Here is an 18,998-nt window from a genome sequence, read left to right as displayed (position 1 = left end):
CAGCTGACAAGAAAATATGTTACAATCAAATTGCTATGAACAGAATTTATTCATGTATAACTTACTTTGCAAAATCCAAAAAAGATATGTGTCCATGATAAAACCCTGGTTTCATCTCTTTCCAGGAAGTTACATTCTTCACAAATCGTACCTGAAAGAGGAGATATCTGCAATATTTAGCAAAGAATGGTTTCCAAACTAATAACATGTAATTTATTTAGTAGCACATATGTACAAGTAGTTCTTGACATAAATATTTTTCATACTTTCTACAGCATTTTTCATATGAGCTCAGAGTGCTTTCCACTTATCCGTAACAGTCATCTTATGGCCGTGAGTAGAATGAACAGTTAATAAGAGGCTAATTTATAAAAAATATAAGCCTGTATCTGGCTGATGTTTCATCCAGGCCTGACTTGTACACATGAAGTTGCCTTATACTGAGTCTGCCTATTGGTCCATTTAGATCAGTATTACCTACCCTGACTGGCAGTGCATCTCTGAAATCCTAGAGAATATTTCCTAGCCCTACCTGGAGATGCTACCGATTGAGCCTGGACCTTTTGTGTGCAAAGCATGTACACTCGCATGCAGCTATGAAAACGTTTTCATCAAGGGCAAAAGTATGGTAATGTTTCACCTCTGCTCAATATCCTAGAGCAGGGCTTGTATCTATTTTGCAGGCAAGGTCCTATAAATATACATCAAAGCCTTCTGCTATGGACCCCCAGTTGGAGTTGGTTACTATGCTCCCTGAAGTCTGTGCTGCATCTTCTGCTAGGAAGACAGGCACACACACACTTCCTGACTCAGCCACTGCCTCCTGCTATGGATCCTCTGCAGCATGTAAGGTACGGCCTACCTGTCTATTATACCAGCTAACACAAGTATTATAAGTTAGAACCAACATTTTCTTTAACTACCTACAACCATCTCCTTCATACTACTACAAGAGTCCCACTGTACTAGTAACTCTGCAGATGGTGGCAGCTTTTTTTAAAAAAAATGTATTTTAGGGTGGATCTAGTCCCAGTGACACAGTTATAATAACTGGACACCCATCTAATTTGGTTCACCTAGTGACTCTCTGGTGTGTCAGGCTAAGGACTCTCCAAATAGCTGCATAGGCATCACAAAATGATTTAGTACTCTCATCCATCTATTGTAGATGGGACCCCCAAAAGTCACTCAGTGAGCTCATAATTGAATTCTGAAGCAGGAACTTCCAAAGCATATGCAGTACATGCTCTCAGCCACTATAATAATGTAAATAGATTAGTATAGCTGCTCAAAAGCAACCAACAAGATACATGTGATCCAGCAATCTATTTTTTTAATTCAGGTGCTAAAGTCCTGTCTTCTAATACCACTGTTGCAGGGCAAGCAGTCTCCTTGACAACTGCAGGGCTTTTATTGCAATAAAATGCTTAGTCCAATTTGACAATTAGAGCTTGGAGTTTCTAAACATACAAATAGGTATTAGGAGAAGGGGAGTACTAGTCTACTGGCTGCCAATTGCATAAAGAAACTTTTAATTGTGCATATTAAGAAACTATCAATAAGGTTCTTCCCCATGGAGTTCTTGGGGAACAGTTCTGATGCTCCAAGAAAAAAGGTTGCAGGCTTCCCAAACATAGCTGATTTGCCATCTTCTCCCTCTCAGCTTTCAACCTTTATCCTATGCAGTCTCACTGACGCAGCTGTTTAAGAGAAGGCAAACAGATGCACACATGCACAGCTTTGTAACATCATACAGGTAGCCATTGGATTACTCCTCAAACAAGACAAGACCTTAAAGAGATCCAGGTAAAGCTTGTTACAAGAAATGGAAGCAGACATGCTGTTCAGAAGGTCTCAGTATGACTCAAGACAAATGTGAGGCCCAAACCAGATGCTATCTACCCGCAATTTAACCAAGTGAGGCAAGACAAAGGTTGTTCATTTGGCTTTGTTAGACGAGTTGATAAATCTGAATATCACCATCTGTAGGGCTCTAATGCTGAATTTCTGAAACTGATACACTAAAGTACACACAAATTGAACACACCAGGAAGCATCTTTGTACTGAAACAGATAGACATATGGTTTCTGCAAGCAGAAGGCGTGAGTGACTGAGAGAGAGAGAGAGAGAGAGAGAGAGAGAAGGAACATTGGTTTTGCCATGAAGGGTTCTTTTTCTGGAGTTCATCATCAATGGATTGTGGACTGAGCATGCTTGAGAGACAGGACTGTGAATTTGTAGAGTACTTCCTGCGGCTGGGAGGCGCTAATGCCCCAGTTCTGGGACTATAACAAAGAGCGGCATGAGGAGGAGAGAGCCTACTGGATAGTTGACAGTTAATCAGAAAAAAGGACTGAACAAAAAACAGAGCTAGCACAGTACATCGTGTATGAGGATATCAGGACAAGGAGGTAGAACTAGCGCTGATTACCCCAGGAGCTGACTCCACCTGCACTTTGTCCAAAGACATCCCACCCTGACTCACGAGTAGGTAACAGAACACGGCAAAAACAAACAACAAGAGTACATCCGGGTGGGCATAATGAGCTCCAGACACAGGGGAAAGGAACCTTTCATGGTAAGACCAATGTTCCTTTCCCCACTGTGCTGGAGCTCATAATCAGTGGGACGTGCCCCAAGCACAAAGACTGTGGGTTGGGGGTGTACTACAGTACTTGTTGTAACAGTCTTCATCCTGGGCAGCCTGGGAGGATGAGAAGGAGGAAAATTTGTAGTGCTGGATGAATGGGGTGATGGAGGACCACGTCGCTGCTTTACAGATGTCTGCTGGGGGAGCATGTGTAGAGAAAGCAGCCGAGGCACTACGGCTGGAATGTACAGTTATTCCACCTGGGACCACAAGGTTCAGGATCTTGTAAGCGAGCTTGATGCATTCTGGGGTGGAAGGCAACATAGAGTGCATCTGATCTGCGGAATTCTGTCATGCAGTTGAGATATATATGGATTGATCTGCGGACATCGAGTTTGTGCCACATCTTCTCTTTCCGGTGTACTGGAGCCAGGCAAAAGGAGGGGAGTACTATGTCTTGCGAATGGTGGAAAGCTGACCTATGTGAAGGAAAGCTGGGTCTAACCTGAGTACAACCATGTCTGGCTGGAAGAGGCAGAGTTATTTGCGGGCAGATGAGCACCAAGTTCTGAGACTCTGTGGGCGGAGGTAACAGCCACTAAAAACAGGACTTTGTAAGAGAAAGGTTTCAAGCTAATAGAGAACAAGGGCTTGAATGGAGGCTGGGTGAGGGCATTAAGGACTTTATTCAAGCTCCAAGATGGGAAGCGCTGAATTGGAGCGGGAGCCAGATTCGATGCCCCTTTCAGAAAATGGGAGATATGAGGATGAAGGGACAAGGCGTCTGAGCCTGAGATGTTGAGTACAGAGGCAAGAGCTAAGGCTTGTCTCTTGAGAGTATTCAGGCAGAGCTGGAGGTCCACACCTGCTTGTAGGAAGTATAGAACTACAGGTTGCTTACCTGTAACTTTGGTTCTTCTAGTGGTCATCTGTCCTTTTACACAAATAGGCTATGCACCTGTGCAGAGACCTTGTTGGAATCTAACAAGTTCAATTCTCCTGCTTTGGGAGGGAACCCCGCCCCCAGCTGCTAAATGTGGCTGCGCCACTCCTCATTCCCTCAGTCACAGAGTCAAGCTTCAGTAGATCCCGTGGGAAGGACAGAAAGGTGTGTAAAAGGACAGATGATGACTAGAAGAACCAAAGTTACAGGTAAGCAACCTGTAGTTCTTCGACATGGTCTCTGCCTTTTACACTAATGGGCACATAACAAGCTAGCACCCAAGGAGGAGGAAAGAAACAGAAGCAATATATAATCTACAAGAAATATTTATTTGAAAAACAAGTACATCCACTGAAAATTGACTGCAGGACACTCCAGCCAACTACAGAATCATACCGTGCTCTGGCATCAATAGCATAATGATGGATAAGCGAATGGGGTGAAGCCCAGGTAGCTGCCTGGCAAATAGTGTCCAATGGAACCGCATGATCAAAGGCAACAGAGGCCGCCACACTGAGTGCGCCTTAATGGTAGCAGGCAGCAGTTTATGAGCCAATTGACAGCACAGTTCAACTGTGGAAACTATCCATCTAGACAGGATCTGGGCCGAAACTTGACGACCTTTACGAGGCCAATCATAAAGAACGAACAAGGAAGGAGTTTTCCTCCACTCAGCAGACTGCTGGACACAGAAGGACAATGCCCTTCTAACATCCAAACAATGTAACCTTCGCTCTACATCCGAGGAAGGATTTTGGAAAAACACAGGTAACGTTGGTGGGGACAAACAGTGAAACATAGATACCACTTTAGGAAGAAACTGGACATCTGGCCTGAGCACAACCTTGTCTTTGTGCAACTGAAGGTATGATCAACCTTCAGGGTCTGTAATTCACTCACCCTTCTAGCATAGCCCAAACATATGATCGTAAGGACCCACTGGTCCGTGGTCACTCTGTCCCAACTCACTGAGAACGGGGCCAGGAGGGCATGGAAGCACCTCGAGTAATTGTTTCTTTTGGAAGGTGTTCGGCGCTGTTTCTGAAAGGCCAGCTTACTAGGCTGGAGGCCAGACTTGTATCTCTGCTGGAACTTGTTGACATGAAAGGAATGTTCGGATGGAGACTGTTGTTCAGAAGGGGTCTTCTGTGGATGACAAGGAGACCACTTGGCAGTTTTCTGTGGTTTGCTGGCTGATGACGAGTATGACATGGATCACGCTGTGCTCCTCAGGTTCTGAACTTTCTGGAGCATGTCATCCATCTGCTTTGCAAAAAGGCTAGAGCCCTGAAAGGGCAAGTCCTCGACTCTAGCACGGGCCTCGTAGTTCAGGCCAGACAAACACAGCCAAGCTTGTCATCTGAACGCCACGGATGTGGCCATCACCTTAGTCATGCATTCCACCCAATGCCGCGCCGAATAGAGCTCCTGTTTGGCCACCTGAATATCTTAGCAATAGCAATAGCAATAGCACTTACATTTATATACCGCTCTATAGCCGGAGCTCTCTAAGCGGTTTACAATGATTTAGCATATTGCCCCCAACATTCTGGGTACTCATTTTACCGACCTCGGAAGGATGGAAGGCTGAGTCAACCTTGAGCCCCTGGTCAGGATCGAACTTGCAACCTTCTGGTTACAGGGCGGCAGTTTTACAGAGAAATGCTTTCGCCAGATCCCGCTTGTTCTGAGACAGGAGATCCAGGAAAGGACCCATTTTCTCCCACAAAAAGTGGTTATATGAGACATTATAAGCCTGATAATTGGCCACCCTCAAGTGGAGGGCTGAGGCCGAGTAAAGCCTCCTCCCGAAGGAGTCCAATTTTCTGCCTTCCTTATCACTCAGTGCCGATAGGCTGTGACCCCTTGTCCTTTGCAGGGACGCCTCCACGATGATCGAATTTGGGGTGGGATGATTCTTCAGAAAGGCTGTATCATCCTGTAGTTGCACTCTGTAAAAGTTCTCTAAGCTCCTATTAAGTTGGGAAAGAGTTGCTGGCTTTTCCCAATGACCCCGCATGACCCCCAACAATGCCGAGTTCAGGGGCAAAGTGGCTGGTATCTTAGTCACCAAATCGATAAAGCTGAACAAGGGGTCCAGCTCTCCCTTCTGCTGCATACCGAAGCTCATGCGAACGGCCAAAGCCATGCAGGCCACGTGTGTGAAGTACTGTTTGAAGTCCTCCAATGGGGAAACAGGCTTAGAATCTGACTGTATGTTGAGTGGGCATGACCGCCGGGAAGCCACTTCAGAGTCCTGGGAGCTAGTATTGCTCTCATATTTGGACTCTCAAGGAGTCAAAGAGTCCTAGGCCAAGGGTGTTGAACCCGTTGGGGAGCCCAGTTTGGTTCCGGGATTGTCCCGTATCGAAGCGAGGGCGTCTGTCGCTTCTGCCATCTGGGAGTGGTAACGAGTGAAGAATCATGGTATGAGTGCCTCCCAGTGGCAGGAAGTACTCTACAAATTCACAGTTCTGTCTCAGTCCACAACCCATTGATGATGAGCTCTAGCACAGGGGGAAATGGTACTTCTGAAGTATGTTATATATTTCATGGGTTATAACTCAACACTGTAGACATATACATCTAAGTAAGCTTCCCAAACAGCATGATGTGTAAGTTATGAATAAGCAAAATAGGACACAATGAACTGTGATAAGTGCATTGTGAAGTTAAGTGGTGGTGATACACTGCTATTTCCTACTGAAGCTGACAAGATGGCTTTAGTATTATTTGCCAAATGTGTTGTTGAGTATTTGGCATAAGCTGCATCTTTGTACTTTTCTGAAGAAGCCAATATTCTATTGATGTTTACTTGTAAAGGCAAGACAGTTTACAATGGAGAGTTCTTCAACAGTGAGATGTTTACATGGTTTTCTGAAGAGGCAGAAATTTACTAGTCATTTGTAACAATAAACGTTAGTAGCTGGCTCACTGTGGTATGCAAGTTGGGATGGGAATATAAACAAGCAAAACAGGTGTATATTTTTTAATTTTCCATTTCAAAAATGCCAAGGCAAGATACACAATAATCAAACATAGTAGGAGTCTGAATCAAATTACAAATGGAGTACAGAATCTGCTCCTCACAGAGGAACGTTCATCAGTTCTGGAATATTCTCTCATCTGCATGCTTGTGGTTGCTCCCTTCAACCCCCCCCAAACCCTCCCCCCCCAAAAGCCTAGACAGGTGATTGTGTATGGTCAAAATCCTCTACGTTCAACAGCCTTACATTTCTGGGTAGCAACAGTTTTCCAAGGAAATCAGAGTATTCAGGGGCGTAGCAAGGTTGGAGTGGGCCCAGAGACAAGATTTTAAAATGGGGCCCCCCCCGCTCACTGAAGCTCAGCTCATGAAGTAAAGAAATCTTAAATGAGGCTGAATAGTGGTAACAAAAAGCTTTGTCACAATAGAACATCATCCTAAAAAAATTTTTTTTTAAGGTTTTGTGAATTGTGGACAATGCAAGTCATTTAATGGTCCTAGAGAAAGACATGCTGTTCTGGTAGCTCCAGGTCTTAACACTCACAATTTCGGAGGATGAATACAACTGAAGGAAGCCCGGGCGGGTGCATGGCTGGGGGAGTCAGTCATGTGACTTGGCCTCTACCCCCGCAAGCAGTGGGCCCCCAGACAACTGTCTCCCCTTGCCTTATTATAGTTACGCCCCTGAGAGTGTTATATTAGGGTTGAATCTTAATGATGTGCTTTTCACATATCTTGTCTGAAAATATATAGTAGTTAAGCCATCAAGAAAGCCGAGTTGCAAATTCCACATGCACCTTCACAGTAGGGATGTGCACGGAACTGGGCGGGGGTGGCTTGAAGGCAGTGCTCCATTTTCTTAAAGTCCATTGGGGTGGCAACGTAACTCCCTGCTGCCCTGTTGCAGGCACATCGGATACTTCTGGAAAAGGGGGCAATGGGGCAGCAAGGAGGTACGCTGCCACCCCAATGGACTTTTAAGAAAATGGTGCGCCGGTGGGGGGAAAGCAGAGGGAGTGATAAGTGCACCCTCCCCCACCCTTAAAGATGCACTCCCTGGCCACCATTCAAACCGGTTCGGAGGCCCATAAAGGGCCTCTGAACCGGTTCCGTGCACATCCCTACTTCACAGTAGAGACACTGAGGATTATATTGCATTACCAACTGGGGACTGAGAGAAGGTGTTCTTTGGGGACAAGAGAATCTTTACCAAGGGTCAGTTTATTAAAATAATTTTACCCTAGCTTTCAATGGCCGATATCTTCTACCTTTGCAGAAAGAAAACAGATGATTGGTCCTCCACTATCTTAACACTGGAATTTTTAAAAAGTAACTAACTTGTTAGGAACCAAATGGAATGGAGTCTAACCCCATGTGAGGCAGGAGCACCTATAGGCTTTCCCACAAATTGGCCATGTAATGCTTACCACAGTGTTCCATAAGTGAAGATACAATGCAGCATGAAAGGGATTTTCCCTCTAGAATCTTTAAATACCCCCCAAACTATTCCAAAATTCACCTGCAGATCTTAACACTTAAGAACGTTGAAGCTCTTTCTATTTAATCCAGGTTTAACAATTTGGCTTCAATTAAAAGTGGAACAACAACAATTTCTAAGCTACAAATTGGTTTGCTAAATTTGAGTTGGTTAGAACAAACTGAAACCTTCTCAATGGACAAGAATTGCTAAAAGACGTTCTAGCGGCTACTACAACCCACAAGCACAAACCAACTAGATGACCAAGGCGAAATTAAAAGTCTACAACCAAGTCTCCAGTTCTCATAGGTCACAGATAACCCTGTTAACCATATTTATTTCTACCTTGTAGAGATTTATTTTTACTGCACTCACACATAACCAGCCCTCAACTGCAGACACAGAGTATGTAGACACAGTCTGCAAGACTAGTATCTTATAACAAAGTGTGCTGCCTTCCCACCACCTCCCTGTATGCCTTGAAGTGCATCAAGACAGATTTTAGGAGATCCCAGGAAAGTGATCCTGAGCAGAGCAAATGAAACTGCACAATTACCCAGCTAAAACTCTAGATGTGTTCAAAGTTGCTCTGTGCAGGTGTAGATCACGTTGATGTGACTGCACAGAGTCCATGAAGGTTTCACACTGCCATCATAATGACCATTAATTTTTGAAGCCAAACACATCTTAATTGAGGGAGACAGCTGCTCTCTTTGGTTTCAATACTTTTGCCCATTATTTCATAGGTTTTGATATGATCTAAGTAACAACTTCTTCTCATTTGATGGGCAATTCCTTTAAAGGCCTTTCATGGAAGAGGTCAGCAGCAAACAGTGAATATCTATTAGTTGCATATTAAACTATTCAAAATCATGTTCAGCCCTGTGAATACTAGACACTCTACTTTACCAAAAAACCCAGTAAGGCAGTCATTTAACATTTCATATTGAAGGTAATCACTGGAATTTAACTTACAGGCAAAAAAAAAAAAAAGGGAACAAGTTTCTATACAAGCATTTCCCCTCGCACTTCCAAAAAAATAACTGAAAAGCTATTTTTGAACTTCTGGTATGTTTAAGCTGTTTACATTTTAAGCTCAGATGAGCTTTGTGGAATTGAAAGAGATCAAAAATGTACTCTGTTGGAGAAGAAGAAATCCTGCAAGGAAAGAGTAGAAAATGATTGGTAAAGATTTCCATTTTCTGGGCAGATGGGAACTTCAACAGGTCTCTAAGGATCAAAGAAAAAGAAACCAGACAAGCCAGTATGGTCTCAGCAAAACAGAAAATATGGGTTTTATAGCCAAAGAATAAAATTCTAAAGAATTATTGGTATATAGCTTTCATGGCCAGACTTCATTGCATATCTAGATTCTGCCATCAGTTGGGTTCACAGGCAAACTATGCTCCAAATAATTGTAGGAGCTTCGACACTAACAATGTTGTTAACCCAGGAAGTTGTCCTTGGATATGCGTCAGAGTATCAGCAATGATTCTGCAGGACAGAGGTAAATACTCTCCACCCCACCCCCAAGATTAACAGAACAAAGAAGAAAGGGAAGGAGAAAGCTGATGACAGGGCATCATGTCTGAATGAAACAGGTGAGAAGGCTGAAATATGACAACTGAAGACTGGAGAGAAGAAGAGTGCAGTAATCAAGGTGGGAGATGATGACATGAACTAGAGGTGCTCTCACAATGTTTTATAGGAAGAAGGAAGAAGATTAATTTGGTGATAGACTGAGGAAGTAGAAAAGGAGAGGAAGCCATCAAAAGAAAGCCAAGGCACTGCACCCAATCAAATGGGGACATTCAGTTTATCAGGAGAGGAAGGATTAGAAGGAAGACTGGAAGTTTGGCCTTAATGAACCAAGAGATCACTCAAGCTTATTGTGAAACAGACACTTGCATACTTTAACCAAAAATTAGAGGAAAGGTATCATTTACTTTTATGCAAATTCAAGTTTAAACTTAACTAAGGCTCATTTAATATAACACTGATTGCAAGACTTCTGCTCTGTAAGGTTCTAATAAAATTGTTTTCTTTGAATCTAATATCTTCTTGCTCTCTGATGGGACTTTGAGATGTTTCCTTTCACACAACACTTTTTAATTTAACTTTATCACCAACATAACAAAACACTATATATAATTAAAGCTATTATGGAGGTGAAAGAATACATCTTAACAGACATAACCTACCTGATCTTGTAGAGACATAACAGGATTATTTTTGGTTGTGTTGATATGCAGAACATGATACTTGTTCCTTGCACAAAGATCATAGGCAATGTTTGTAAAGGACGTGCTTGCAGTTTTAGGTACTCGATTATAAATAATCACCACATCATCGTCTTCATCCAGAACCACATCTGACCGAGAACCATCTATCGTATGGCGCTGCTCAATTTCTCTGACTTCATGTTTTGCAATAGCCCTCTCTGGAGAAGGGGGAAAAAAGAGAGCACACAAGTTATCTGAAGAGATCAATCAGCCTTCCATTTAGTCACAGAATTGATTAAAATGGAATTTAAACCTCTCAAGTATCTGGAAAATAATATGCACTGTCTGGGAATTTACACTGAAAATTCCACCTAGCGTTAACAGGAATAGGGAAAAAAGTTTCTTTTAAAAGACTTCCCCACAAAAATATTTTTTTAAATAACTCATCCGAAAATAATTGCTATAAAACTTCTAGCACATTGTAATGATAGATAGATGAAATGATACAGTACATAATATGAATTTTACAGAACATTAGCTACTGACCATTCAGAGTTTAGTCAATTAACTGCAAAGAGGAACTGAAGTTTAGATAAAATGGATGTTGTGCTTATTTTAATTAAGCCCACTCCCTTGTGTATGATATTACAATGAATGGCTTTGCAAAATCCAATTAGATATATTAATTGCAACTCTGATAAGAATAAAGGCAGAAGCAGCTTACAGCATGATCATCATTAAGGTGCAAAGTGCCAAACCTGAATACAAAAATGTACCCAAAAGAAAGGAAAGGAGCAGGATGCGCAATTGCACTCCTTAAAATGGGCACTAGAAACAGGGATGCTTCAGCTCCACTTCAGCCCAAATCCACAACATTTCTCCACGTAATTCCTAACTGACCGTCTTCCAAAGCATGGGCAGGAGTAGCATAATGCACTTTTTCCTGGTATGCTGGGCTTGTTACTTCTGTCTGGACTGAATGCTTGGACTGCTTTGCTACTGCTATTACTGACACTTAGCCATCAACTCAAATTCAACTTGATTAAAATTGAATGCAGATCTCTTCTTTTCGTGACCACCCTAACACCTCACAAGGTATGAATGATAGCTGTGTGTGCGCACGCGCAACTTGCATGCAACTTCCCCCCTTATTTTATAACAGAAATGAAAGCAGTGAACTGGAACTCCAACATTAGGGGCATGTTGGAGTAGGAAGAACAGGAAATGTGTCCTTTCTGTATTCATTTTCCCTTTAGCTCCCCACCCCCTGCCGGCACATATAGGCTTTGGATACAGCACAGTACCAAAGAGAGGCCTAGTCAACAGAGACCTGTTTGGAATGCAAGAAACACAGGCATAGCTGAACATATGCAACCAAAAGCTAGTTAACGTGAAATGTGTAGCAAAAATATTGACAACACCTCGTAAATGGACACTCAAAAAATGCCTGTCAATCCAACATGTTCTGTAATATATAATTCAATTCTCGAAGGTTGAAATTTGGGTATTTTTTAAATGATTACCACATACTCAGACTACCAACTGTCACTTGCTTTGTCCTGCCCTTCCTGCCAGGTTTGTTCAGCTCCTCCTGCCGCATTATATGCAAATTATTTAATTAGCTAACTGGCACAGTTGTCAAGAATATGCATAGGTTCATTCCTGATGTTAATTTAGTACTGCTTAATGGTGTCAGCCTCTTGAATCCTTTCATCTAAAAGCCTGTGAAAATACAGGCAAAAAAAGCCAGAACAGCCTCCAACTACACCTTCTCAATACTCACTCACTCACACTCTCTCTCTCTCTCTCTCTCTCTCTCTCTCTCTCTCACACACACACACACACACACACACACACACACACACACACACACACACACCAGCCGCTATATGAAATTGGGCTAAAAAGGGAATTTTAATCCCATATGCTGGGGGACTGCAGACTGCTCTGTTCAGTAGGCAGCCTCCCAGCATATGGGATTAAAACACCCTTTTTAGCCCTATCTCATAACATGGAGGAGAAAAAACTGCTAGATCAGACAATTGGAAGTTGAGATAGCCTAATTAACAGTACCTATATAGCTTTTTATCTGCTCCCTTAGGGGAAATCCTTTATGAGAGTATCTTTAATTACATGCTAGCTTTTCCTCTTCATTACAGAATTTATCAGAATTTCAAACCAGGATGATCAGATTAAAGAACAAGCCTTTCACTTAAGCTGAAACGTGCAACCAATAGTGTTGAAAAGTAAATTAACCCTTTATGGGTTAGTCCCAGCACTCAAGGCACCTAATTGTGTAGTGGGGAAATGACTTGATTAGCAAGCCATAGGTTGCCGGTTTGAATCCCTGCTGGTATGTTTCCCAGACTATGGGTAATGCCTATATCAGGCAGCAGCGATACAGGAAAGATGCTGTGTAATCTCATATGACATGGGAGATGGCAATGGTAAACCCCTCCTGTGTTCTACCAGAAACAACCACAGAGCTCTGTGGTTGCCAGGAGTCGACACTGACCCGACGGCACACATTACCTTTTACCCAGCACTCATAAGTGGAGACAAACCCTGGGCTTGACAGTTTGTATTCTGATATATACCCCAAGGTTCCTCTCTCTTTTTGCTCTCATACACAAAAGTGGTTTTCTTTGACCTCCAAGAGAAATGACCTAGATCTTTGCTATGTTTGTGTTAATAGATTCTAACCTGGCCTCCTGCATGGCCTGTTGTTCACTATTCCTGGTCTTTCAAACAATAAAATTTACAATCTGGTACCATTTCCTCAAAAAACTGTGCTGCCACACTCCAATATAACAACTTCCTGAGCTGGATCAGACCAAAGTCCATCTACACAAGCACGCAGCCGCCAACAGTAACCCGCCAAATGCCTCTGAAAGCTCATGTTTTGGTGCTGTGATGGCCATCCCTGTACCACAGGGTAGAGAAATATATGTTGCCTCTGGCAGGATGAATAGTCACGGACCCATTGGACAAATTAACTGAGGATGGGTCTGTGTGTGGCCACCAAAGATAAATCTCTCAATGTAATACCCGATTTTAACAGTACCCTAATTCCTCCTAGATATGAATGGAATGTTATTAATGACAACTAGAGCATGACTATGTGTAGCGCTCTTGTGCTGCTTTGAATTGGGGTACGTGTGTGTGAGAAGAGAAATTGTAGTATTTGTTGAAATTGCTGACATGCAAACCCCTTCTAACTTGGCAAAGAGGCACCTTTTAACATGGTGATTCTCTTTATTTAGCAGGGGGAGAGTAACTGGCCCTATCTAACCCCAGCGCAGTACCTCCAGTGACTGTTGTTGGTGTCTATTTTTTTTAGATTGTGAGCCCTTTGGGGACAGGGATCCATCTTATTTATGTGTTATTTCTCTGTGTAAACTGCCCTGAGCCATTTTTGGAAGGGCGGTATAGAAACTGAATTAATAATGGCTGCATCTGCATCATCATCATAATCATCATTATCATCATCAATGCAGCCACAGCATAAGAGGAAGCATTCAGTCCAATATATTCTGCTTGCATGTGCATGCACGTGTGCACACTTAATTAATTAATTAGTCACAAATCTGAGATAAGCTGATCATTCCAAGGGTTTTGACCATTAAAGATGACTGACTATATATTTATTAAGCACCTAAAGGACTTGCTTGCAGACATTCAAGACAATGGACTGCTTAGGCATTCTTATTGTTAGTTCAGGAAGTTACTAGAATGGCATAGGAAGTAATTTGGGAGATGAAGCAGACACGCATCTGTAATGCAAGATCTTCACCCACTCCATCCAGGGGAGCCTATTTCATTGATTGGTAGAAACGGGCATGTGGATACTTACATTGAAGTAAACTGGAAAGTAAACCAAATAAAGAAAGAAGTATGGTTTTGCCTAAGTAAGCATATACCAAAACTCTTGAGTCTTCTGTACAGTCCTATGCCTGTTTACTCAGAAGTAAGTCCCACTGTGTTCAGTGCGGCTTACTCCCAGGTAAGTGTCTAAAGCAGGGTTTCTTAATCTTGGGCCCCCAGATGTTGTTGGTCTACAACTCCCATCGTCCTCAGACATGGCTTTTGTAGCTGAGGATGATGGGAGTTGTAGTCCAACAACATCTGGGGGCCCAAGGTTAAGAAACCCTGGTCTAAAGGATTGCAGCATTAAGTGCTTTAATCTCCTTTCTGCTTGAATTAGAAATTAATGTGTTTCCAGTAAGATTGAAAATGCATTAATCTGAGGATACTGGAAGATTAATAAATTCGTACTTCTTTCGTTTTCTCCATACTTCATTAGTACATGTTTCATTGTACAGTTGTAGATTCTTAATCTGTTAGTATGTGATAATATATATGTGGGGGAGAGCTATGGTTTATTGGTTTTATGGTTTAAACACAAAATTTTGTGTTTTTTGACAATTCAATACATAAAAGAAAACGCGCGCACGCACACACAGAGTTTTGCTTTCTAGAACAAACTGGTTAAACTGCATGTCATTGATCCTGGCAAAGACCTTTTTGAAAAAAACAAACCACAAGAAACAGAGATAATCTGCAGCTCAGAATAAATAGTGTTGGATTGCTAAAAAAGATGATAGGATTACAGCCATTTCTAGATTCTGAGTATCTTGTCAGTCGTTCAAAAGATTTATATTCAAAAATATTTTACCAAATACACGCTATTCACAGTGCAACTCTCGAAATGAAAATATCAACATGGGGAAAAAAGGATCAGAGAGAAAACTGGAACACAAAATGAAAATCCTTCAAATGAAATCCAAGCTGCAATGCAAACAAGTGAGAACACCTTTTTATTTCCTTGTGGTCTTTGGGAGTGTTTTGTTTTTGTGTGTCTTGTGTGTTTGTTTTTCTCTATTTCACTTTAAGATTCTTTCCTCCACCACCAGCTTGATTTTACACATATTGGCTCCACTCAGTTCCAGGTCCTGAGTAGCCTTCATGGGTCAACGTTGCATGCACATATCTCTGTGACGTCAGGTTCTACCTTTATGATGGTGTTAGTGCTGGCAGCGCACAAAACAGGACTCTGTTGTCATAAAATAATCTAAGAGCCTTGATGGATCAGGTCCAAAGCCTATCTAGTCCAGCATCCTGTTTCCCACAGTGACCCACCAGATGCCTCTGGAATGCCCACAAGCAAGAGAGGAAAGCATGTCCTCTCCTGCTGTGGCTCCCCTGCCGTTAGTATTTAGAGGCAACCTTTCCCTGAACCTGGAGGTAGCCTATAGTCATCAAGACTCGCAGCCACTGACAGACCTGAATTTGTCTAAGTCAAATGGGATTATATCACACATGGGCAGAATGCCAACAGATGACTGGATTGAGAGCTTTACATCTGAGCATTACTTGTACTTCTGGCACAGTTTGTGCATTTTGGCTATAATTTAATGTTTGTGAAACAATACTGTTTTTGTTTGTTGTAAGTTATTTCAACAAACTAAAAGGATAGGTTCCCCTCCCCACCAGATACTATTGCAAATTCCCAGCTACATATAACTATGTGTTCATAACAGAAACCACTGATAGGATTAGAGCACACAACTCCAAATTCATTGTCCTGCCATATAGGCTCACGTCCACACAGCATACAATTCTGTGATCACTTCCCCACCACCCCAAATATAATTGTAAATGAAGAAAACGGAAAACACTACATTATGATTACTCTGTTTGAAACATGGTTAAAATTTCAGTGAGGCTCATGATAAAAATAAAAGGTTCTGTTCTGTTCACTGCTTTATTAAAAACACACACACACACACACACAATCAATCTTCAAACTTAAATCATACCAGGATTGTGGAGAAAAGCGAATGGCAATAGAGAGTGGGAGGTAAGGAGGAGTATAGAAGGCGAAAGATAAAAGTAAATAAATAATATTTACTTATCTAAAAGTCGATAAAAGTAAATACTACACATTTTTGGTTACCTAAAGGTAGCTATGGTGGCATTTCTTTCTAGCTATTTACACATTTAACAATTTTATCTGAACAGATGTGCTTCTCTGTGTATTTTATCACATTTATTTTAGATGTGCATTTTATCTGTGAACAGATGTGCAAGATACCTCTAAATACCAGTTGCAAGGGAGCAACAGCAGGAGAGAGGACATGCCCTCACCTCTAGCTTCTGGGCTTCTCAGAGGCATCTGGTGTAGGCCACTATGTGAAACAGAATGCTGGACTAGATAGGCTTTGGACCTTATCTAGCAGACAGGGGCGTAACTACCATTAGGTAAGGGGAGGCAGTCGTCTTGGGGCCCCACTGCCTCGAGGGGTCCCCCAAGAAGCACATCACATGACTCCCCACCCACCCATGTTGCACCCCCTATGAATTATGTTGAGTATCTTGGAGATCGGCAGGAGCAGAGAGTAAAAAAACTAGATATTCACCGTATTCATAATGGGGATGTGAGTGTGAGTGCACGATATATTGTGAAGTGTGTTTGTGTGTGTATATCAGCGAGGGGCCCATTTTAAAATCTTGTCTCTGGGCCCCCTCCAACCTTGCTATGCCCCTGCTAGCCGAGCTGTTATATTAGTTATCTGCTGTTATTGTAAGCTTATATAGCTGAACAAATGCTACTACAGACATACTTTCATTGCTCCTTTCTGGAAGCTTTTGTATAGCATTACTTTAGGGCAAGGCCCCACTTTTCTCTTAAGCAGAACAAAGCTCTGTTCTTATAGCATGGCATGACAATATGCAGGGGCAAGCTTGCCATGGCACCCGAACAATTAAGCGTGGTGATGGATGGATGCAACCAGGAGAAGGAGTGAACAAACAATGAAGGAGCGGGTTGCTTCCTCCTCTTCCTGGCCACGTTCATCTGGCTCAGACAGATGGACTGATGCAACCAAGAGGAGGATGGAGCAACCTGCCCCCATTTTGCTTGCTGCTCCTGGCTGCATTAGTCTATCACTTGCCCAAGTCAGAAAGACATGACCAGGAACAGAAGTGAACAAGTTAGGGAGCACCCCCACACTCATATGGAGTGGAGGACATTGGTGGGGATGAGTAGGTAGTTGGGCTGCTAAAGTTTGGGGCAGGTTTCCACAGCCAAAGAAAAATGGTCAAGGCTTGGCTCATGACAGTGATCTTCACTATTTTTCAAGTGGGGGGCACTTAGTTTAAAAAAAGCCTTTAATATGGGAGGCATTTCCCACAGTGTTGACTTCTGCTAAATAGTGTGCTTTTCTCAGTGCTGGGAGGACACTCTTCAAGAGAGACCGAACCCTCTTTTAAGAGCAATATGGGGAAAGCGCTGGGAAGGGCTACACTTCCCAACACTCCATGCACACCTTCCAAGATAGTACAAGGGCTCAATCAAGAAAGAATTCAGACTCTCTTACAAAAGCCACCCCCCCCTCCCAGCACTGGACAAAGCCTAGTACTACCTGGTGAGAATGGTCATCTGAATGGTGGTGCCAGGGGCATAAGGCAGTGTATTCAGCTTCGATCAAATCTTCACATAGGCTGAATAAACCATTAGTCAGGGGGCCACACTTAGGGTTGATGGGGCCACCAGTGGCTCCAGGGCCTTACAATGAAGAACATTGGCTTATGGATTACTCAACTGATGAATAAGAACTCTGAGCTCTTTGTGGAGGAAGAGCGGGATATAAATTTAAAAACAAATAAAAACATATAATCTGGATCAAGGCAACCATGACCTCTAGAGATTGTCAGAAATTTTCCTCCAGTTGGGGTTATTTTCATAGTGGCAAATAAAACTGGAATAAGTACAAGGTTATTTAGTGTGTGTGTGTGTGTGTGTACACACACACACCACCTAATGGCACAGCGGGGAAATAACTTGCCTAGGGAACAAGAGGGTGCCCGTTTGAACACCCACTGGTATGTTTCCCATACTATGGGAAACACCTATATCGGGCAGCAGCGATATAGGAAGATGCTGAAAGGCATAATCTTATACTGTGTGGGAGATGGCAATGGTTAAACCTCTCCTGTATTCTACCAAAGAAAACCACATGGCACCGTGGTCGCCAGGAGTCGACACTGACTCGATACACACACTTACTTATTTTCTGGTCTTCACCTAGTATAGTCAAGTCATTTTCAGAGCCCCCACCACCCTTCAATGTCATTTTTTAGTTCTTCTGAATAGAAAACAGACCTGTTGCTATGGCATTCAAATATATGCATACCATTCAGCCCTAGCTTCTTTCTGGCAAATACATGCTCTTAAGGAAGGAAGCAGAGATAATGCATATTGATAGGTGAATTACCAAGAGGTTGATATTAGAGAAGATGTTCAGTCTATACCGACTGCCAAGCTGAGTTATGCTGCCACAGTTGCAAATAAATGCAGCTAATCTTTTTCAGCTATTTGTCATGACAACCTAGCCGAGCACGTATGATCAGGCATCAAGAACATTTGCTTATTTTTCTAAAAATCTTTGTAAGTTTGAGAGATATGAATGTACAAGTATTCTTCACAGAAAAAACAAGTTCTCTAGACTCAATGAATTTTGTATGCAGTGATACAGTTCATGTTTATTCTTCTCAGGGATCTATAGGGAAGAGAGTTGACTTGTGGTAGCAAGCATGAATTGTCCCCTTTGCTAAGCAGGATCCACCCTGGTTTGCATTTGAATGGGAGAATACATATGAGGACTGTTAAGATATTCCCCTTAGGGATGGGGCTGCTCTGAGAAGAACATCTGCATGCTTGCACGCAGAAAGTTCCATGCTGCAGAGGATCCACAGTAGGAGGCAAGAGCTGAGGCAA

At 42.5% G+C, this 18,998-nt stretch overlaps 1 protein-coding gene across 5 annotated transcripts in view; it reads right to left on the bottom strand.

Annotated features, from left to right (window-relative positions):
• Window positions 1-18,998, bottom strand: part of HS2ST1 (heparan sulfate 2-O-sulfotransferase 1) — a 157,933-nt gene that overhangs the window by 16,856 nt on the left and 122,079 nt on the right. For all 5 annotated transcript variants that reach the window (XR_008306030.1, XM_053244923.1, XM_053244926.1 and 2 more), the window contains 2 exons: window positions 10,199-10,437; window positions 66-151 (listed from right to left, as the gene is read on the bottom strand). Coding sequence is in view for 4 of the 5 variants with exons in the window: in XM_053244923.1 (XP_053100898.1) it covers window positions 66-151; window positions 10,199-10,437 (325 nt within the window). In the remaining variant the exon portion in view is untranslated. The remainder of the gene's footprint in view (window positions 1-65; window positions 152-10,198; window positions 10,438-18,998) is intronic.

This window comes from Hemicordylus capensis, chromosome 4 (assembly GCF_027244095.1).
Source record: "Hemicordylus capensis ecotype Gifberg chromosome 4, rHemCap1.1.pri, whole genome shotgun sequence".
NCBI classification, from domain to species: Eukaryota; Metazoa; Chordata; class Lepidosauria; order Squamata; family Cordylidae; genus Hemicordylus; species Hemicordylus capensis.
Note: the sequence above shows the minus strand (reverse complement) of the source record. Positions and strands in the feature narration are given on the sequence as shown.